At 33.8% G+C, this 23,357-nt stretch overlaps 1 protein-coding gene across 4 annotated transcripts; it reads left to right on the plus strand.

The window, feature by feature from the left end:
• The first annotated feature begins 10,398 nt into the window (after positions 1 to 10,398).
• On the plus strand, positions 10,399 to 16,393 carry LOC112764552 (protein ABA AND ROS SENSITIVE 1). 4 transcript variants are annotated; one of them, XM_025810215.3, is made up of 11 exons: positions 10,399 to 10,697; positions 10,912 to 10,961; positions 11,054 to 11,120; positions 12,264 to 12,408; positions 13,059 to 13,171; positions 13,660 to 13,759; positions 13,915 to 14,122; positions 14,821 to 15,085; positions 15,641 to 15,716; positions 15,941 to 15,987; positions 16,083 to 16,393. In XM_025810215.3, the coding sequence occupies exons 5-11, from the start codon at positions 13,086 to 13,088 to the stop codon at positions 16,267 to 16,269; spliced, it is 969 nt and encodes a 322-aa protein (XP_025666000.1). In that variant the 5' UTR covers positions 10,399 to 10,697; positions 10,912 to 10,961; positions 11,054 to 11,120; positions 12,264 to 12,408; positions 13,059 to 13,085; the 3' UTR covers positions 16,270 to 16,393. The 4 variants fall into 4 exon arrangements, with proteins under 4 accessions (XP_025666000.1, XP_025666001.1, XP_072078595.1 ...); XM_025810216.3 differs by lacking the exon at positions 12,264 to 12,408; XM_072222493.1 differs by lacking the exon at positions 10,399 to 10,697 and having other exon boundaries at positions 10,823 to 10,961.
• The last annotated feature ends 6,964 nt before the right edge of the window (positions 16,394 to 23,357 follow it).

The following is a 23,357-nucleotide window of genomic DNA, read 5'->3' on the forward strand; positions in this document are numbered from 1 at the left end:
AAATCTTTACAAACTTTTCCTAAGGTTATGTACCAAAAACAAAAGACTTTTTTTGTTTGATTTTTCATAGTATTTTTCGATAGGACAAATTAAAGACGGATTTAAGGTAGCGTTTGTTTTCGGGACAGGACACGGAGACATTGACAACACTTGTTTAAAAAGTGTTTGGAAGTAGAGACAATGGATAGTAGACATATTGTCTCCGAGACAGTTTTTTATATTTTTGTGTCCACTTGTAGACAATGATGGACACGGGATTTGGAAGAGTGGACACGGACAATTTTATAAATTTTATTTTTCTTTTTTTCCACTATTACCCCTTTTTACTTTTTCTATTGTGTTGTTCAGAGATACTTTTTTCTTCTTATTCTTCCTCTATCTCTTTCTTTTTCAGGTACTCTCTCCTTTCTGTATAATTTTTTATTGGGGATAGATAATTCTTTTTTTATCGTTTTACTTCCATACCATTTTAACTTTATATTATATTATTTGATTTGTAATAAAAATAATAACAAAAATAATTAATCTTAAAATTTTTAAAAGATAAATATTAGCAAAAGTAAAATTGATCTTTTAAAATGCTAAAAAATAATTTATAAATTGTAATTGATTTTATATAATTTAAAGAAAAATCAGTTTTTTATAAAGAAAAATCAGTTTTTAGATAAAAAAATTAGTTTTTTTATATAAAAATAGATTTTTATATGCAAAAACTAATTATTTTTTAATGTAAAAATGGATTTTTTTAAAAATTAATTTTTTATTTAAAATTAATTTGGCTTATTAACTTAAACAAAATTTTTTATTAATCAAACTCAAATTTATTTTTTTTGTTAATCTTAACTATATGTATTCCTACATATTAATAATAAATTTTAAAATAAAATAATTATATTTATAAATTTTATTTTAATATAAATACTAATATATTTTTTTATTAAAATTTTTTGCCTCTTCAAATATTTTTTTCAAGTTCCGTCTATACTCCTACGTACTCTCATTTTTTATTAAATTAATTTGTATTGATGTAGAAAATTTGGAATCACAGGGCTATTTTAGTCTTTTCATATAATATTTTAGTTTTGTCCATGTGTATCCAAACATAATACTAGACATTACATTAGTGTCTTGTCTATAGTATCTGTTCATACACTAGCCCAACACTAAGGCCCAGGTCCAAATACACCAAAAGGCCTAATCCAAAGATTGGTCTTCCTTATTCACCGACCTCTTTAGAAGAGGTCGGACTCAACACAGACTTCTTTCCAAAGAAGTCGGGTTCAAAAGATAGCTGGCAGATAACACTTATTCAAATAAGTAACTGCCTCTAAAATCTCTCAACCCACTTCTAGAAGCCATATCCCAACAATCCCTAAATAAAGGGACGGTTATCCACCTAAAAAGGTGGCACTACTCCAACGGTGGTTATTGGATCACCACTATAAATACCCTGACACCCCTCAGGTATCTCTAAGTTCCAATACACTTAAACCTGCTTAACCCCATGCTGACTTAGGCATCGGAGTGTCTTTGCAGGTACCACCCCCATCTCTTGGAATACACAACTCGGAGGCGGCTCCCAGACGTAAACCAAGTCGGAGACCACACTCCTCCAGCGCTTGGGCCTCACAAACAAGCCCAACCACCGTCCGGTTCTAAGTAAGCCCCGGAACATTGGCGCCGTTGCCGGGGAGCTGGAGCTCAACTCTTGATAATGGCGGATGATCAACAACATAATCAGACAACCACTCGACATGAATAAGATGCAAGCATGTTAAAAAGAAGCTGGAATACAGTTTCTATGGATACCAGAAATTTCGTAAAAACTTCTACCAATGGGCAGATGTTAAGTTGGATTAAACAAAAGAGAAGAAAGCACCATCCCAAGGCCATTGTAGAAAGCAAACCAAGACGAACTCGAAAGCCAATTGAATAAAAGAATTTTCAATTCAGAAAATTCAATTGGTAAAAGAAGTTACGTGAAAAAAAAGACGAACTCGAAAGCCAATTGAATAAAAGAATTTTCAATTCAGAAAATTCAATTGGAAAAAAAAAGTTACGTGAAAAAAAAATGAACTCCAAAGCCAATTGAATAAAAGAATTTTCAATTCAGAAAATTCAATTGGCAAAAGAAGTTACGTGAAAAAAAAATGAACTCGAAAGCCAATTGAATAAAAGAATTTTCAATTCAGAAAATTCAATTGGCAAAAGAAGTTACGTGAAAAAAAAAAAGAGGAAAATGGAACGTGACTAATCCCAACCTCTTCGTGAAATAGGATGGACAATGACATTTGTGCCAACTTACAATCTCGGAAAAATCCATAATACCCACTCATGGAATGGAGCAGTTGCATGTTTCAAATACACAGCATCAGCCAATTTGAATGCAACCCAATCCGACAACGGAGTGATGAATCCAGTTTTTTCTTCCGTGGATTCACATGTCAATTACAACAGTGAATAACACAAAAAATTCTCATGCTACATCTTTCGTTGGTTGCTCACAAATTACATCACTGTCAATGAATATGGAAAGAAATATTCCTGTGGTAGAATTTGATGTTGTTTGCACACTAATAAAGATGGATGCCTTTCAGGAAGAAAACTGGAATCTGATCCAAAGAAAAAAGAAAGTCGGGGTGATAAAGGCCCAGTCTTCATTGGAGGGGATGATGGTCAGACTTTTCTTCAAAGGTCAGATGAGCTGGGAGCTCACAAAGAAAATCCGACCTCTTTTAGAGAGCTCATGAAAAAAAGTCCGACCTCTTTTAAAGGTCAGACTTTACAACAAGGTTGGATGAGCCGAAAGCTCAAAAAGAAAATCTGACCTCTTTAGAGAGCTCATGAAGAAAAGTCCGACCTCTTTTAAAGGTCAGACTTTACAATAAGGTCGGATGAGCCGGGAGCTCAAAAAGAAAATTCAACTTCTTTTAGAGAGCTCATGAAGAAAAGTCCGACCTCTTTTAAAGGTCAGACTTTACAACAAGGTCGGATGAGCTGGGAGCTCACCAAAGAAAATCCGACCTCTATTAGAGAGCTCATGAAGAAAAGTCCGACCTCTTTTAAAGGTTAGACTTTACAACAAGGTCGGATGAGCTGGGAGCTCACAAAGAAAATCCGACCTCTTTTAGATCCCACGAAGAAAGTCCGACCTCTTTTAAAGGTTAGACTACAATGAGGTCTAAAACCTCATTGCTCAGAAGAACCCGACCTCTTTAGAGCCGACAAGTAAAAAATCCGACCTCTTTCATGATCAACTCTACAATGAGGTCAAAAATCTCGAAGATTACCAAAAAGAAATTCCGACTTCTTTTAAAGATCAGAGTCTACAATGAGGTCGAAAACCTCCAAGCTTAGAAAGAAAGTCCGACCTCTTTCCAAGCTTAAAAAGAAAAATCCGACCTCTTCTAAGGATCCAAGCTTATGAAGAAAATCTGACCTCTTCTGGGGATTCAAGTCTACAAATAAAAATCCGACTTCCTTTAAGAGCTTACGAAGAAAATCCGACCTCCTTTAGAGGTCAGACTACAATGAGGTCAAAATCTCTGAATTTATAAAGAAAAATCCGACCTCTTTTAGAGCTCACAAAGAAAAGTCTGACCTCTTTTAAAGGTCAGACTTTACAACAAGGTCAGACAGGCTTAGAGCTTATAAAGAAAAGTCCGACTTCTTTCTTGAGGTACAACTTTGAGAACCAGATCCCAAGCATAAATGGCCATGAGAAGGTCATACGAAGAAATTTCTCAACTGACAACCTCGTCTTGATCCAAAATGACATCGGACGAAGAAAAGCCAACACCAAAATGAAAAGATCCAACAAAGTCACTTAAGACTTGAAAAAGAACTACTACAACATACTCGACTTACTCGAAAACAATCTACCTAGATTGTGCCATATCTACAACAAAAGGGATACTACAGCTAGAAAGCGCACCTTACTTCCTAATGCACACTTTTTCTGACTTGAAGTGACGAGATCCAAAGTGGTGTAAGAAGTTATAAATGCAAATCGTGGTCCGACCTCATTAAGCCACTTGTACTAAATCAAGCTGGCAAGGGGCAAACCTAAAACGAATTGCACAAATAACTTAAGGACAGCGTGATCATAATCAAACATCAACACGAAGAGGACGTAAACCTGACCTCACAACAATTTGTTTAAAACAAATTGAAAAAGGGTGATGATTTATTATAAGAATGCCTCCTCAAGCCAAGCGATAAGTATCCGACCTTACTAAGTTAACACAACACGTATAAAACAAGTTATTCGACCTCCCAAAAAGAGAGTCCAAAATAACTTGTAAAAGTCACATAACAACAAATAGCAAGATTCAAGAATGGCATGACTGAATACTCGAGTCCGACTTTATGAAGCTCGACCTCGAGTAGGGGCACTGGCTTATTATGAGAGCCAAGTCCAAAATTATTAACCAAAGACAACATTCTACAATGATGCTAGAGCATGAAAGAAGAACGTGACTCCCTTCCAGAAATCTGAGAGCAAACTCAGATAAGGAAAGAGCTCTTGAGACAAAGGATGGCTACGAGATTCGCCGCAAAAGACCTCATCTTGATAAGAAAAAATATCAGGCTACTGAGTTCGGGCGAATGAAAGCTGACAACAAAAAGGACAGGACCCTACAAGATTACTGAGATCTTAGGAAAAGGTTACCGACTTAAACGGCACCGAGTTACCAAGGTCGTGGCATGCTTGTAACATAAAAAGGTACTATAGTTAAAAGCAAACTCTACTCACTGATGTACTCTTTTCCCAACTGCATGATTTTTTTTCCAAAAGGAAATGGTTTTTCTGAAGGGGGATTTTTTAATGAGGCATCACAGTAGAGACTAAGGGATCATAGATAGTGAAAAACCCTTAGTAGCAGTAAAAGTACCTTCGCAAATAAATAAAGATCTTTGATCTCTTATAAATTCCTTCTCGTTTTTCTTTCTTTCTACGAAACGCGCCGACTTAAGCTCGACAAAGCGTGAAAATCCCATGAACCGACCTAGATGGTCGTCAGGATAAAACGACGAGGTACAAGTCGGTGTAAAGAGGTTATAAAAGTCGATCGTAATAAAACTCGGAAATTATCTGACTTACAAGTCGGAAAAACCGGGAAACAAGGAAACGCATCGCAAAAATAACCTAAATCATAAGAGCTCAATAAATCAAAAATTGAGTATAAGGAATACCAAAAAGAGATCAGGAAATCTATTGAAAGAACTAAGGCAAAAGGCTATCCCGAGTTGTTAAGGAAAACTTAACTTAAAGAAAGAGACAGTCAGCCAAGAAAAAGGTTTTTCAAAACAAAGATCAAAAAGGTTTTTTCTAAGATTACTGAAATCTTAAAAAAGGGCTACTACAAAGTGTCTAACTTCGAGGGTGAAAAACTGCCAAGGTCGCGACACACCTCCAATATAAGGAGATACCACAATTTCTTATGGAAATTGATTTTCTACAATTAACACACACCAACTGAAGCTCGATAAACCGTAAAAATCACAGGCCGATCATATAGAAATCGCCTGGATGAAGCGACGAGGAACCAATTGGTGGAAAGAAGTTACATATGCGAATTGGAAAGAAAACACCTCAAAACAGCTCAAGCCAAACGGGTTGAAAAAGTTGTGTTTAGAACAAGTCGCAAAAGTAACTTAACTAAATATGCCCCTCGAGGCATAAATACGATTTAACAACTCGACCCACACGAATGAATCGTACAAAATCTCAAGCCCCCGATCTCATCTCTACAAGTTCTAAAAATAAACGACCTAGTCGTATAAAATAGAACAATTTCACAAAAACAAGTTGTTCAAAGAAAACTTATTCTAGCATTCACAACAACATAAGGACAACTCGGATTAAACGAGTTGAGTCAGTCAACCATATTTTCAATGAAATTGTGTTAAGCACAAGTCGTGTCTACCTAAAAGCAAAGCTTTAAAAGTGATTTGTATCAAAACAAATCATTAAAGCAAAGCATTAAAAAGTGATTTGTATCAAAATGAATCACTTCAACCAAATGACTCGTATAGAAACGAGTTAAAAAGGAAGGATTGTAAACGTTTTTGACTAAAATCGAAACGTAAAAACTATCTTCCAAAACAACTTGGATAAAACAAGTTGTATCATACACAAGGATGATAACCTTGTAAAAACTAGAAAGGGGAGGGAATAAGCATATAATCTCTTCACCTAAGGCACCAATTTATACTCGACAAAGCGCAAAAATCACGAGCTGACCTTTTCAATGGTCGCTCGGATAAAGCGACGAGGTACAAATTGGTGTCCAATGGTTATAATACGGTTTGATGATTTAAAACAACTCAAGTCCATAAGTTGAACAAAATCGAGTAAAAAAATAACCATATGATCTAAGTAATTTGTATTAAAACAAATTGCGCAAAACAACTTGATATATAACGAGTTGTGCTTCGAAAAAAGTGACTTGTATAAAAAACAAGTCATCTAGAAAACTCAGAATGAATGAGTTCAACAAAAAAAGGCTTCATTCAAAAATCCTTTCTGCTTGATTGCTCGAGTCCGACTTCATAAAGCTCGACCTCGAGCAGGGGCATAATGGATAAAGCAACGAAGTCCGATGGTTATAAAGATGATCTGATACTTTAAAAGGACTCAAAATAAACAATTTGTACTTGAAACAAGTTGTGAAGTCCTAAAAAACAGCTCAAATTTAAATGAGTTGTATGAAATTAGATCAAGAAATAGCCACGTTTTAATTAAACGATTTGAAATGAAACAAATCGTAAGACCTTAAAAACTACTCGAACGAGCTAGATGAGGTTATACTAAAAAATAATTACGAGTTTTGAAATAAACGATTTGTATCAAAACAAGTCGTAAGAATTCAGAATAAGTTTCAGAAGGGTGATTTGTATTAAAACAAGTCATGTATCCTCAAAACAACTCGAATTGAATGAGTTGTATGAAACTAGGACAAGAAATATTCTTTGGTTAAGCAAGATATGCTAAAACCAATCATACAGAGCCTACAAGCCCGAGTTCAAATACTCGAATCCAACTCTTAAGAAAAAGAGATTGAACTCGAGTAGGGGCACTGTTCATACACTAGCCCAACACTAAGGCCCAGGTCCAAATACACCAAAAGGCCTAATCCAAAGATTGGCCTTCGTTATTCACCGACCTCTTTAGAAGAGGTCGGACTCAACACAGACTTCTTTCCAAAGAAGTCGGGTTCAAAAGATAGCTGGCAGATAACACTTATTCAAATAAGTAACTGCCCCTAAAATCTCTCAACCCACTTCTAGAAGCCATATCCCAACAATCCCTAAATAAAGGGACGGTTATCCACCTAAAAATGTGGCACTACTCCAACGGTGGTTATTGGATCACCACTATAAATACCCTGACACCCCTCAGGTATCTCTAAGTTCCAATACACTTAAACCTGCTTAACCCCATGCTGACTTAGGCATCGGAGTGTCTTTGCAGGTACCACCCCCATCTCTTGGAATACACAACTCGGAGGCGGCTCCCAGACGTAAACCAAGTCGGAGACCACACTCCTCCAGCGCTTGGGCCTCACAAACAAGCCCAACCACCGTCCGGTTCTAAGTAAGCCCCGGAACAGTATCCAAACACAATACACAAAAGATAATTTTTAGTGTCTCCGTCCTATTGTCTCCGTATCAGTGTCATGTTCTGTCCTGTCTCTAAAAAGCAAGGTTGCGAGAACCGGACCGGTCATCGAACCGGTCGAGTTACTGGTTCAATGGTTCAATCAGGGTTGAACCGTAGTTAAACCAGTTTAATTAAATATAGAGTAAAATCATAAAAAATTCAATACATAATTTTAAAAATTTAAATTCAATCATTTCTAAACTAATAAAATTCAAAATTTAACAATTTCACAAAATAAATTATTCATAATTTATCATTAAAAGTCACCATCACTTCACAAAATTAAAGCATTCTGTCTATGAAATCACCTAAATTGCAAGAAGTTTGAGCATTTCACTCATTTAGGTGTTTTCATAACAAAAATAACATCAACCACAAGCATGAAGAGCTACCATGAGCAATGGATAAACATGAGTTTCATAACTTAAACAAGCATCAAGAGACAACCCAAAGTGCATTATTCTTGAACAATTTGCCTAAACAAAGAGTGGTTCAAACTATATGGTAACTACAACATATAATTCAAACTCAAAGCATCACAGAGGCATTTAATCGAACACCTAGCACGCAATGTACAAATTTAGCATAAACAAACAAACTTCAGCTACAATGCTTATCCATTCAACAACTTCCACACTTAATACAGCCAAACACAATAACAAATAGAAGTAACCAAGCTTATATAAGCAAGCAAAGCATCAGCCAACCGAGAAATTTCCAATTCTCAAAACTTGCAACAAACCTAGAATCTACAAACTGAACTACCTTATTCCAACAACCTAGAATCCACTAACGAAAATAAAAAATCCAACTAAACTAATGTAGAACAAACTATAGACTGGCAGAGCGTTAATGGATTCTATTGAGGCTCCTCTGTTTGGTGAAAAATCCTCAGGAATGCCGAAGACAGAAATTATGCAAGGTAGGCAGCAGCAAATTGTTGCACACAGTATAAAGGGCATGGCATATCCGATAAAGCTGAAGGTAAGGAAGACTATACATAACCTGCACAGATAGAAACCTATATTGTTAGAAGACCTGAGAAAGTGAAAAATAAAGTGAAAATAAACTGTTTGAGTTATGACATTACCTAAGCATCAGATCCAAATCAAACACCAAATGCAAGAAGCAATAAGAACAAAATGGCAAAAAAATAGAAGCAAACAATGGATGAATCATAAATTACCCCTATACTCGTCACTGAAGCAAACAGAAGCAACAAAACTGGATTGAAAAACAGATTCATGAAGCACAGAAGCAGCAAAAACAGATTGAAGATTCATGAAGCAGCAAAAACAGAGGAACTAGGAAGCATGTTCAAACAGAACAGGCGAGCTCAGAAAATCAGTCTTACCGGCGAATGAGAGGCGGGCTCGGCGAGCTGGGCGAGGAGGAGGCGGCCTCAACGCGGTGGTGGTCGCGGCTGCTGTGCAGTGGTTTCGGTGGCTAATGACGAGCGCTTCTGGGTGGCGAGTGGCGACTGACGAGCGCTGCTGGGTGGCGACGGAGGAGCGCTCTGGAATCTGGTCTCTGGAGCTTGGTCGGCGGTGGCGCTGCTGGCCTTGGTGAATGGTGGGTGAGGGGGGAAGAAAGGGGAGGCTGGGTGCTGGGAGCTTGGGGTTGCTGAGTGAGTGAGTGTCGAGTGATTAGGGTTAGGTTAGGTCTTCCGCCAGTTTCTCTTTTTTTTTTTTTTTTAAAAAAAAAAATAGCCAAAACGACGTCGTTTTGCTTTTGAATTTCCAAACCACTGAACCGCCAAAAAATCGGACGGTTCTTCCGGTTTATCGGTTAACTGCCGGTTCGATCGGTTTTTTAAGTTGTCCGGACCAGTTAAGTAACCGGTTTCCGATTTTTCCGGTTGAACTGGCCGGTCCGGTCCGGTTTTCAGAACCATGCTAAAAAGTAAAAACAAACGCAGCCTAAGTTCTATTTATAAATTTATTGTTGCTTAATGAATTGTTGTACGAAAAACATAGAATTTAAATTTTTGATACTTACCTAAAAAAACTTGTGCTGATCACTAGTTGAAAATAAAAGTATTCTAAAGGCAGGTAAAATAAATAAAACCCAAACAAAAAATTTCTTTTGTACCAAAAACGAAATATTACCTTATTCGGTCCTGTTTGGCGAAAGAACAAAATTGAAAATGAGTTAACCAAACCCTACTTAAAAAGGCTTAAAGCTATATCTAGCCAAAAAAGAAAGAGAGGGGGGCTTAAAGCCATTGTGATCAATGTTTTCCAGTAATACGACAAAAAAACAAGTGTTTTCCAATAATAAAATTGAATGAATTCAGCTAGTATATATTTTTAATAGAAGTTATCAATATATTTTTTTTGGTGACTAGAAGTTATCAATATATTTGTTATATAGTTATTAAAATTAAAAAATTTTGTTTTTAAAAATTTTATTTTAATACACTATCAGTATAAAACTATTTTACACATGTATTTTTATCACATAATATGCCATTAACAAAATAGTTATTTTTTATATTGATTGCGAGAACCATTGTTATGAAAATCAAATCGGACCGGTCAGTTTAACCGAATTAATTGAAAATTGATCACTTAGTCGATCCGGTTAAATTATAAATCGTCGGAAAAAATTGGTTATAGAACCGGTCGAATTCATAATTAACCGGCGAACCAGAAGAACTGACCGGTTTTTTTTGGAGGGTTTTCGATTCGAAAACAAACCCTCCAAAACGGTGCCGTTTTATTTAAAAAAAAAAAGCTGGCAAAACTGAATTGAAACCGTAGTCCCTTTCATTGTTACTCCCCGACCCGTAAACCCATCTCCTCTCCTCTCTTCTCTGAACGTGAACGAAATCAACGAACCATAGAGCTACCGCAGCCCCCAATCCGCGCAGCCACCGCAGCGACAGTTTTGACAAACGCAGCCCCACAGACCCCACCGCGTCGTTGTGTTCGCCAAGCTCGCTTTCTTTGTGTTAGTCGGTGTCGCGTCGTCTGTGTTCGCCGTCGCTCGCCCTCCTCCTCGCCGACCTCGCCTTCTCTTGTGTTAACCGGTAAGCACTGATTAGCCATCTCCTCGGCGTCTGCTTGCTGGTTTAGTGTTTAGGCGTTTAGCACTTGATTTTGATAATACTTGTTAGTAATTAATTTGCTGATTAACTGGATTTTCTGAGGTTATTGTTTGCTGGTTTAGTAATTGTTTGCTGAGTTTATTGATTTATCATTTATTTGTTATTTCTGATTTTCTGTTCATGATTTTTTCCTGAGGTTATTGTTTGTTGAGGAACCCGCGCTTCTCGATGGAACTTGGTGTTGTTGTAAGTCTGAGCTGAATTTTATTCAACTATGCTTTTTTCCTGAAACTGAATTGTTGTACAACTCACTCATTAATATTGTGTCGATTGATCAGATCTTTAAGGCTGATGGATCAAGCAGCCATGTGGGACTCACTTATTGAGGAACTCTGCATCTATCATGTGAGATGACCCCCACTTCTTTCCTAATTAGCTACCCACACATGCAGAACATCAAATATTTCTGGCCTCTAATGACATCACAAGGGAATGCACATTCCATATGATTATACAAAAGTCAGAATTTACATTCTAAGGAAATTTATTTGAGAAGAACTCTGAGGACTAATAAGGAGGATCAAACTAACAAACTTATGAATACTGCAAAATCTTTCTTTTATTTTTTTACCTCTCTAATCTTCCTTGCTTGAGTGGAAAAAGAGGTGGCAAGGCACTGTTTTTGACCTGGGTGCAAATTGGAACATTAATTATTGGTCCAATTCTAATAGTAGCTGACCTTGTTCTCTCGAACCCTTTCTTGATCCTCTTCACATGCTGCTCCTTATGATTATTATTATTATTGTTCCTGATGATCCTTCACATGCACTTCACATTATTCAACATGTTTGTTAATGCATATTTAGTTATGAATAGTTGCAGCTCAAGTGAACTATGCTTCTCGTTGAGTAATAAAACTTTTATTTTGATTTTGATTGATATGATCGTTGCATGTTGTTGTGTAAATGGAATCAATTTGAGTCATGCCTTGGGGATATGGTTGTTTTTTCGTTATGAACTTTGATGATTGAAGTTGTTTGTGAACTTTTAATATTAAATTATGGATAATTTATGATGTGAAATTGTGAAATCTTGAATTTTATTAAGTTAAAAATTATTGAATATATATTCAAAATTATATATAGGTTTTTTAATAATTTTATTTAATATTTAATTAAACCGGTTAAACCCCGGTTGAATCCCAATCGAACTAATGAACCATTGAACTAGTGACTTCATCGGTTTATTGATCGGTCTGGTTCTCGCAACCTTGGTGAGAACTATCGTAATTATAGGAAAAGTCTAGGGGACTAGCAATTTTATCAAATTCTAGCCAGCATGTAACCAGCAAAGAAAAGTAAACCATTGGATGAAATCTCACACCAATCTCATACCATTAAAATCATCATTGATGGCTATTTGATAGCTACAAATCACAAAAGTTGCTGGCTCCCTAGCACTTCTCCAATATGATTGTGTAAAATATTATCAAAATTAAACTATTAAAGTAGTAATAACTTCTTAAAAAAAAAATTCTATTATTTTCAGTAAAACATATCAACCTGTCTGATCGACCGAACCCATTCCCCCCAAAACCACTCTGCGCATCCACCATCCACAGAGCCTACGTCGCTGCCACACGCCTCGCCGTCGACGCTGTTGTTAGTCACCGGCAGCGAGTATCTTCTGTTTCGTGAGTTTCTTTGTGCATTTCTCTGTTATTGCCTCTCTGTTGCTGCATCACATGAAAAACTCTATTTGTGGGTTTAAGGTGTCGTTGTCGTATTTGTGAATTGATGCATAAGATGAAAATATGAAGAATCTTAGTTGTATTGCTTTGTTATATATGAAACAAAGAAAGAAAAGCTCTGTTTCCACTGCAATATTGAGGGGGAAAATAGAGGGTTCCCAATTGGAAAATCAATTTTGCAGTGCAAAGGGAGGAAAGTTAAATTCAAAAGATTGTAATGAAAGAACTAATGAGAAGGGTGAAAGAAAGAAGCATTATTGTTATTAAGAGAGCTGAACTTTGATTTCGTGAAAATGTTGACACTGAGATAAGATAAATGGAGGGGAAGATTAGTTTGTAACTTTGTAAAACTTTATTGCTGTTTTTCAAAGGGTTTTCATTATATAAACCTACATGAAAGTTGGGTATGAAGTTCAAATTCTTATATGAGCAAGCATCTGAAATGGAGATTGATAACTAGCTTTATTTTTCAAAAGAATTGGATCACATCCTAATAACAGATTATTGTAAAATTTCTGAGCCAGTATGACATTTGTTCCATGACCCCTCTAATACGTGACATCGTTGAATTGACATTATTGAATTGTTTTTAGTCTCCTTAAAGAATAGGATCATTAATCATGGATGCACAAGCTAAGAAAAAGGCAGCTTTTCGTGCTAAATTGGCCCAGAAGAAGGAAAAGCGTATAGATTCTCCCCTTGTAAGGTTTGTTCACTTAAATTTGCTCTTTTATCGCTCACTAACATCAGCTGTCTTGATTGCTATGCACATTATGCGTCTTAGGGTTGTTTAGCTTGTTACACAAAATGCTGCTATTGTTACGGACTCGATGCTATGAATGGATTCATTTATTATTCTTTTAGAAAAATGTTGACACTATAATCCTTAGACACCTTATGCTCATGAATTGAGTTCTGCCCATGTTGTTGATTTATTTAATTTTCTGTTTATTGTAAATGCTGGCAGCTATGTTTTTGTTTGCAACTATGTGGAAAGACACACATACACTCCGATTATGACTTGCTTATCTTGTTATAGCTACTCGTGTAGTCATGTACTTTGTTTTGTGCTTGTCAAGATATTCCCCTTTCTTGAGCTCACCAGAAAAGATTATTTATATCTTTCCTGTTTATTGTTGCTATTGATTTTGTTATTATTTTTACCGGTTTGTCTTCATGTGCGCATGCATATAGGTATAATGAATTCAATCAACCTGTTTGTCGGGTTTGTGATGTTGTTCTGAAGTCTGAATCTATATGGGATGCACACCAAATCTCCCGTAAGCATCGCGAGGTGATTATGTTTATGATTTGTGGCATTTATTTTTGGGGGGGGGGGGGTGGTGTGTTAGTATGGTTTTGGTTCCCTTTCTGCTTGTTTTGCAGCCTCCCCTGCTTCCCAACATGTGCTTCGTGCAATGGTTTTGACAGTGTGGTTAATACCTGCAGGCGATTGATAATCTTAAAGCTAATGCAGCTGGATTAACGCAGCAAAACAATGCAAAGCCTGCTGTTGGTAACAGATTTCCCAAAGCCAAACCTGAACAACCTTCCGAACCACTATCCAAAAAGCCTGAACCTTCACAAGAAGTACCTAAAGCCCAGTCGTCGTCTGTGCTTCCACCAAATTTTTTTGATGACAGTGCAAGGAAAACCGGTAAGTATTGGTTTAGAAAAGTAACATTGTACGTGTATATACTATAATTAATCAGGTTTCACTTTCAAAACGTAGAGACTTGCACATATGTTGTTCATTGACATTTAACATGAGGATATTCATTGGGAATTTATAATGCTTTGCTTAAAGTGAAATGAGAACTACCTTTCGTCATTACAAATCCCCTTTGTAAGTATAAATCTCTCTATAAGGTCTAATCCCTTATTTGGACTAAGGTGATTGCTAGAGTTAATAATAGTAATATGTCATAACTTATGTAGCCACTAAAGTTTGTCCTAACGTGCATGCTATATGTGGTGCTTGTTTAATATTGGTCCCTCATTGGTTTTTACATTGTTTCACTTTTGTTTACTGATGGAATCGCTGCTCTACATCCTTGAACCAACTTTTGGATTACCACTAATTAGTGGTTTTGATAGAAGGCAGACAGAGAATTTTTATGTCATGTTCAATCCACGCTACTACTTGCTACATTTGGCTAGGGCATGCGCTCTAATTTTTGAAGATTGTACTTTAGTGCAGCAACTAATACTCAATGAACAATGAACAGATGTTATTCTTCATAAACTTATACTGAATATGTCTGTGGTTCTTTATCATATCTTTAGATATGCTACCACCACACCTTTGTTGCAAACTAATGTTAGCCTCTGTTTCATGGATATCTTGTCTTCCAGAAAAGAAATCATCTGATTCAGGAAGAAATGTGGGAGTTTCTGCTCAAAGTCAGGTGTCAAAGTTGGAGGAAAGAGGTAATTTTCGTGGTCATGATGCTGCGCCGTCAAAGGTTAGTCAAGCAACAACAGAGACTAGGCAGACCTCAGCCAAAACTTCTGATGCAGAGGACAACCAAACAAAAGGATCTCTGCCTGAAGGCTTTTTTGACAATAAGGATGCGGATTTGCGGGCACGTGGCATTAAGCCTGTGAAGCCAGATGTCAAGTAGGTTCTCACTTCCCACGTCATGTTGATTTGCACATTTACTACTGCTTCATTTTATAGTCGGGAGTTTTGTTGCATGGAAGTCAAAAGATAGGAGAAATATTTGGAGTGTTGTTGTGCCCAAATAGACTAAGAAGAATCCACATAAGTTTTTATCGGATTTTGTCAATCACACTTCAATTTTCAAATACTCCAAAAAGGGAACAGAAACAAGAATAACTCATAGCATTAGATGATTGTAGATTGACCTCGTTTGTTCTTTGCATAATCACATCTAATACTGTTGTTATAGCTGTGTCCGTTAATGACCTCTCTTGATTTCTTATTAGACTATAATCAGATCAATAAAGTTATAATGGCTGAGTCCATGTGCATGGTACTTAGATTGTTTGTACATAACTGAGAACCTCCAAGTTAATTATTAGTTCTGTGAAAACTTATGTTGTTTTAAATTGCGTTGAAGATTTTCAAATTTGGTTAAGTGGATCAGACGTAGAATGATTGACTTTTTATATTTTTATTTTTTTCCCCTGTTTGGAATAAATTCTCTATTAGGGATGAGTACAAGGAGTTTGAGAAGCTGATTCAAGAGGACTTGAAGGAGGTGGATGACCGATTGGAAGAAGAAGAGGTGAGGATCGTGATTTTCTTTTTGCTATATATACACACCCTATATGTGGCTAGGAACATATCTTTTATTGTTAATAGACAAAAAATCCTTGAAATTTTTAATTCGGTAGATCCTACGATACTATGGACGATTAAGGGTTTTGTATTAAGCCGTATGACGTAACAACCTTTAAGATATGTATGCATTACAAACATGAGATATGATCTAATGTTTGTTTTCTCCAGATTGATGCTGCTGAAATGATAGAAGAAGCTGAATCCGTTGAACAAAAGTATGTTTATCTGCATTATACTTAAAAGTCTTTGACTTCCGTGGTTTGTTTTGTTCTTCTACCGATACTTAAATTACATAACCACCCCTCAACAGGATCTTCAGGGAGAGAGTGGAAATGTTGAAGAAAAAGAGACTGGAGCTGAAAGCAGCAAAGTCAGCAAAGCGAGGTAAAACTTGTGAGGGTGAAACCAAGGAGGAGTCAAGGCATGAAGAAGAGTCATCCAGTGATGATGAAAGTGGTGAAAATTTTGCTGTGGACTGGAGAGCACAACACTTGTGAATGCTAATTGATAACTAACACTTGATATTTGTTTAATTCCATATACTATGTACACTAACACCACAGTTTGTATGTAGAACAATTTACTCAACACTAGGCATTACACCTATTTACCCAGCCCCAATCCTAGGCATTACACCCATGTTTCACACACACACAACACACTCACACACTATCATGGGTATCATGGGTTCTTAAACCAACAACCAGCCTCAGCTGGGATTAGAACCCGGATGCAGCGTTGTATGAGGCAGATAGATATGTCATCTGTGCTGGGCCTCTGCTGCCCCCAACATGAGAGTCTATGTCTCACATGATTCACTTTTGGGCTTTTGGTCTTCTACTTGGAAGGCTATTGAAGCCCATTTTGCTGTAATCAGGTCCAGCCAGGTGTGTTCGTTCTTTTCGGGCTTAAGAAAACACATACCCACATACTGATACATTTAATTGAAGATTAAGATGCGTTCGTATTCCGATAAGTAGCATCTCATTGGCCGACTGCAAATCCAGAAACTCCAATTTGCGGCAGAGTTCTTAGTCTGTCGGACCGTGGAAAACCAAAGTTTAACTTATTGGTTTTCACAGAAAGGAATTGAATTAAAAAAAAGGACTAGATTAGTTTAGTTTGGATTATATTATCCCTTGAAATATATATTCGCCTCAGCTCTTGCAAGGTATGCACACAAGAAGGTTCTAGAACTTCAAAAGTTCTAAAATTATATCTTTGGCAAAATGCATTACATTGTCAATATAATACCTATTTACTCTATTCTCAAATTATATTTGGTATGACGCAATTTTTGTGTATATTTTTGACACTAAAAAAGTGATAATTCTCTTAATTAACTAGTGGCTTAACACAATAATCATAATAAACTTCTGAATTTTATCTTTTAAGCATTTATAATTACAAATAAATGTTCAACAAAAAATACTGAGTAAAATTTTAATGGAAAAAAAAAACGTAAAAACAACAAACAACTATATATAATATATGGAGAACACAAAGTTGCTCATCATGGATAATGATAGTAATACAAAAATGTTATATACACATAAAAAATTAATCATTATAATAATAATAATAATAATAATAATAATAGTGGTAAACGTGGTTAATTTAAAAGGGATGTATATACCAATAAAAAGTGGTAAGAAAATTATTGTACATACTTTTTGGTAGATAAATATTGAATAGATGCCAATAAACCTATCATTTTCTAACAGTGAAGATGTATCACGTTGCCACAAGTCAATGACACCCAACTAATCTTATTGACTTAATCAAATGTATATCTATCTGCTATTCTGCTCACACACCCAAATCAAATACATTTTTAATTTAATTTATTAGTTATTACAAATTAAATAATTTGCTTCGACGGTTCGACATAACTTGGAAGTCTTTGTCGTACTTGTTTTACGCAAGATGAAAACAACATGCGGATTTCTTAATTAATTAATTCAACATTTGTTGAAGTTTGCAAGGATTCAAATAAATCCAGGTTGTGATTATTATTCTTGATGAGTAGTCCTCTTCCCCTATCATCAATAATCTTCTGTCATATGATATAACATTTTAAGCTTAATTTATTACCAGTGATGAGGGATGACATTTTTCTTTAGGATAACTATAAGTTTAATTTTAATGTATTATAGTATAAAACAATTTGTATAATTGTCTAATAATATATGATTTATACAGTCATTTAATTTGCCATAATCGTTCTTTTGAATGATAATTTATACTATTTTATTTTTAATAAAATAATATTATATAATTAAATAAACATATAAAACTGTTTTATATTATTAGTGTGTTAACATTAAATTATAATTAATATAATATAATATTCAAAACCATGCACAATGTTTGGAATGAGGTTGCATGCAGTACAAGCCGCCCCATAAACAGCTGTTGATTATAGAAATAAAGTAACATGAGAAACTAATAATATTCTGACCAAAATTTTGTGAGCTAAGACTATGGTGATGTCTTAATTAGTATAAACTTTAATTTTATGAGAAAGAATGAGACAGAGAGAAGTATTCAATGGTATGCATGTGATTTGTGTTGTTTACGTAAATTTAAAGGTTGTGTTTGTGTAACCAAATTATTAGATAGATGGTATAGTAGTTAGCTCGTTAGGCCGTTTAAGTAATTATTTAAGATTTAAATTTTCGTCTTGCATAAATAATTTATTAGTTAGTAATGAATTAGTAATTGATTTGTTAGATTAGACAATACTCTACAGTCTACAAAATCATGTAATTTATAGGTCAAAAATATATTAATTAATTTAATTTTTCATATTATGCCCTACAATAAAATAGATTGAATATTATGACTAATTTTAATATACAGATAATATTTTTTATCATTATATATATATATATATATATATATATATATATATATATATATATATATATAATTGTATCTCAATTCACACACAGATAAATTCATATTCTATTCTTTAAAAAAAATATAATATAATATATGCATTGTTTAAAAAAAATATTAGGACTAAATTGACAAAAATAAAATTTACTGATTTCAGTATCATATGGATATGTAATAAGGAAAAGTATATGGAATCAAGAGGTTACCAGCAAAAAATTAAACAAAACTACATTAATTTATATTAATAATTAATTTTAAATTTTTTAAATTTAAAATTTAAAAAATTTAAAATTCATTAAGTAAACCTAATTAAACCTATAAAAACATTCCTCTTCTCTTTCACATTAACCTACCCACCTCCAACAATCACACACACAGACCTCTCTCTCTCACCGTCAAACCCTCTCCGCCTCCCCACTGCGACCCATTTCTCTTCTATCACCGACATCTGACTCGTCGGATTCGCCACCATCGATAAGAACCGCTTCCCTTTTGTGAACCAGATGTGTTATCACCGATATCTGGCTCAAACTTAATTGATTACACCTTCAACTAAGAAGACATACCTCAACAGGATCCAGATGTAAACCATCCTTTAGAAAAAAAGTTGACAGCCAGCCTTGCAAGGCCTAAAACACCTTGAACAAAGTATACCATAACGACGGTGATGTTATCCGGGATAAGTCTACACCAAACAATGTAATGTTTCTCATACGGTATTTATTTTTTCTAGGAACACTTGTTTTACTATTGGAGCAAGCTTCCAGATCTGCCTCGGTTGTTAATGTATCCCCTTTTCCTGCACCTGCATCAATCGTGCACAAACAAGCACAAGCAGAGTACACTAATTAAAACAAGCAATCATAACAATTCAATCAACCGATAAGTGTTAGCTAATCCTTGAAATTCAACATAATCTAAATACTAATATTGGTTGGTAGAAATGGTTGAACTAAGAACTGTATTCAACGACCACAATTACAGAAATATAAAAAAAACATTCATTTAATATGAAAAAAACATTCTAACACTTAACAAAAGAAATATTCAGTTATGTTTTAGCAAAAATAATTAAATATTTATAAAATTTAAAAAAATATAAAATTATTAAAGAAATAAAGACATTCACATTTGCAATACAAAAAAATTCGAAAAATATATAAAAGAACATCCATTTAGTATGAAAAAGAAACATTTTGATATTTAGCAGAAGAAACGTCCATATATATTAACTCGTAGAAATTTTGAATTCACCCAAATATATTTGACTAATTTTTGTCTAATACCCTTTTGGTTCCCTAACATTATTCATGTAATAATAAATAGGACATTTATACTCGGGTTTAGCAGTTCAAACCCACGCAACAGGTAAATAAATAACTATTGAAACTTCAAATGTGTAGTTTAAACACAGGTTGCAAACGATCCACCGAATTGAACTCTACAGTGGTGCTTGAAGCCGTTTGCACCAAAAAGACTCCTAAGGCTCTAATTATACCATAAATATTCTCGAAATTAAAAAAATTATACTATATTAGTTTATATTATCTTTTTATTTTATATTATTTTTTATTCTGTGAGTGATCTGACACATATCATTTTATGTTAAACTAGATAAAATGACGTCATTTTAATTTTGATATTAAATAATAAGTTACAAAACATCTTATCTCCACACAAAAAATACATAACCATTAAGATTAAATATTATTATTTTAATAAGTATTTAACGCTAAAACTAAAACAATATTATTTAGTTTAGTATAGAAATATATGTACCACTCATAGTATGAGGAATAACTCAACGAAAAAAAACTAAAGGCAGAGATTAGCATAGTGCAATTTTTCAATCTCAAAAACGTTTATGATATGATTATGGTAAAATATAAGTTAGAGATCAAAGTTTAAAGATATGCTACGTGGCAAAATATAAACCATACATTTTAAAGTCACACTTTTCACTTAAAACTGTAACTCTTCACAAAGAAAAGCGTCACCTAATAGAAAAAAGTAAATTAGAAGATTTAAGAGAAGAAATAATTAAATTATCAAAATTAATAGATCAAAAATTAATGATTTTAACCAATGTTAATTGTAATGACACCAAATTCTTAAAATCAATACAAAACGATTTTTCTCAAAATCTTTATTTTACTATAAGTTTTATTGAAGGACTTCAAAAACCTGAAAAAACTTATTTTTCACACGGAACTTCTAAAAAATGCTACCATGGAAATGATTCCCCACATCTTTATCATACTTTTAACCCACAATTAAATTCTATAGTAGATATGCTTGAAGAAATATTAATATCCATAAAATTTCAAAAAAATAAGGAAAAAGAGAATCCCAAAGAAGAAAAATTCCAAAATATAATCAACATAACAGACTTAAAAGTAAAACCACCATTGAAATTATGAATATTGAAGAAAAATTAGAAGAAGTTACAATGCTTTTTAAACAATTAAAAATGGCTCAAGAAAATAATATTATGGAATATGGTTTTTAAATAGAAGAAGAATTAGTAAATTCTGAAAATATAGAAAATGAAGAACACATTTAGATTATTCAAGTGACGAAGAACCAGCAATTCCAATACAAGTAAAAAATGAAGCTGGAACATCTAAAGATAATCAATCTCAATTTAAATGGGAAACATGTTTTGATAATTATGCTTTTAAAAAAGGGTTTACAAATAAAGATTCAAAATATACAAAAATACCATCAAAATATGTTCCTAAAATCCAGGAAATGGAAGGAGAAAGAATGCTCGATTTAGACTGTAAAAAGAACGAAAAAGAAATTTTCGAATCCAAAACTTAGTGATTTGTCTGGAAGAGATATTTGGAATTACATAGGGTTTCATACTATATGACATCAATAGAAAACCAAATAATAGAAGAATTAGCAACAAAAACTACAGCTTATGATAAGATATTATATATAATGATGATTCTATATAAAGAATTTTTTGGAAAAAATATTATAGATCATAGACAAGAAGTTTATAATAAAGAATATCAAGAAGCAAAAAACCATTTAGCTAATATTCAGATATATGATCTATGTAATGTGGAGTCTTTTATATGTGAATATAGAATACATTATTACAAATTAAAAGAAGAAGATAAAAATCATTATCTTAGTATGTATATAACAAAACTTCCATATCCTGCTAATGAATTTATAATGGGAAGATTTATAAGAGAAATAAATAGAGGAAGAATTGAAAATAACTTTGGTGGAGCAACCTCTGCAATAAGAGAGGAAATAAAAGAACGTTGTATGCAAGAAGCAACTCAAAAAAGATTTACAAATATAATTAGAATTTGCTGTCAAGATAATGAAGAGATACCTCAAAAATATGGTCTTAATAAAAATTTTCAAAGAAAAAGAAAATATCAATTTAGAAAAAGAAAATACTATCCAAACTGGAGAAAAAAGAGATATTTTAGAAAGGAAAATAATAATAAAAACAAAAGACAAAGAAATAACTATTGCCTGAATAAAAAAGAAAATTGTAAATGTTGGTATTGCCAAGAAGAAGGACACTATGCAAATGAATGTCCGGAAAAGAAGGATAAAAAGGATCTTACTAAACAAATAGAAATTGCTAAGTCTTGTTTCATGAACCTTTAGAGGAATATGATGATAACTTAGACTATATTTTTGAATATGTCTCGGAAATAGACTCAGAGACTGAGTAATAATGCTACATTTATTACTATAAAAATAACAGAAAAGTTTATAAATGCTTTCATAGATTCTGGAGCAACACAATGCTTTGCTAGTTCAAATATAAAACTTGATTGGAAAAAATTAAATAAACCATTAAGAGTTAGAATAGCTGACAAATCAATACATAAAATTGACCAAAAAGCAGAGATGGTTGAAATTTTTATTCAAAATTATAGGTTCATTGTTCCATCTATATATATGTTAGATTCTGGAATGGATTTTATCATAGGAAATAATTTTTTAAAGCTATATCATCCATTCATTCAAGAATTAACATATATAGTTTTAAAGGCTCCACACGATTCTTCAGTAAATCAAAAATCAAAACGTATAAAAATACCGACTACTACTATAGATAAGATCTTAAAATTTAAAATATTTTCTATATTAGAGACATGTTATTTAAATTTATACTTTCAGATAAATATCCCAAAAAATAATCTTGAAATAAAGATAGAAGAACTTTTGGATGAAATTTGTGCTGAAAATCCTTTAGATATTAAAAATACAAATAACGAATTAGTAAGTATTAAATTAAAAGATCCTACAAAAGAGATAAATGTTCCAAATAAAATTCCTTATTCCGCAAGAGATAGAGAAGAGTTTTCACTAGAATGTAGAGATCTTTTGGAAAAAGGAATTATAAGATTAAGTAAAAGTTCTTATGCGGCTCCAGCCTTTTATGTCGAAAACAATAATGAAATTAAAAGGGGAAAACGAAGAATGGTTATTAACTATAAGAAGATGAATGAAGCAACTATTGGTGATGCTCATAAACTTCCAAGAAAAGATTCTATTTTAGAAAAAATCAAAGGAGCAACTTGGTTTTCATCTCTTGATGCAAAATCAGGATATTGGCAACTTCGTTTAGACGAAGAAACAAAGAAATTAACTGCTTTTACTTGCCCAACAAAAGAATCAACAAGTGTGTTGCTCTATGAATGGA

This window comes from Arachis hypogaea, chromosome 17 (assembly GCF_003086295.3).
Source record: "Arachis hypogaea cultivar Tifrunner chromosome 17, arahy.Tifrunner.gnm2.J5K5, whole genome shotgun sequence".
NCBI classification, from domain to species: Eukaryota; Viridiplantae; Streptophyta; class Magnoliopsida; order Fabales; family Fabaceae; genus Arachis; species Arachis hypogaea.

Bases quoted from the DNA above. Each gene is read 5' to 3' on its own strand.
- LOC112764552 (XM_025810215.3), top strand. From the start codon at position 13,086: ATGGATGCACAAGCTAAGAAAAAGGCAGCTTTTCGTGCTAAATTGGCC. The intron at 13,760-13,914 runs GTGATTATGTTT...TAATACCTGCAG, and splicing joins TCTCCCGTAAGCATCGCGAG to GCGATTGATAATCTTAAAGC. The intron at 14,123-14,820 runs GTAAGTATTGGT...CTTGTCTTCCAG, and splicing joins TGACAGTGCAAGGAAAACCG to AAAAGAAATCATCTGATTCA.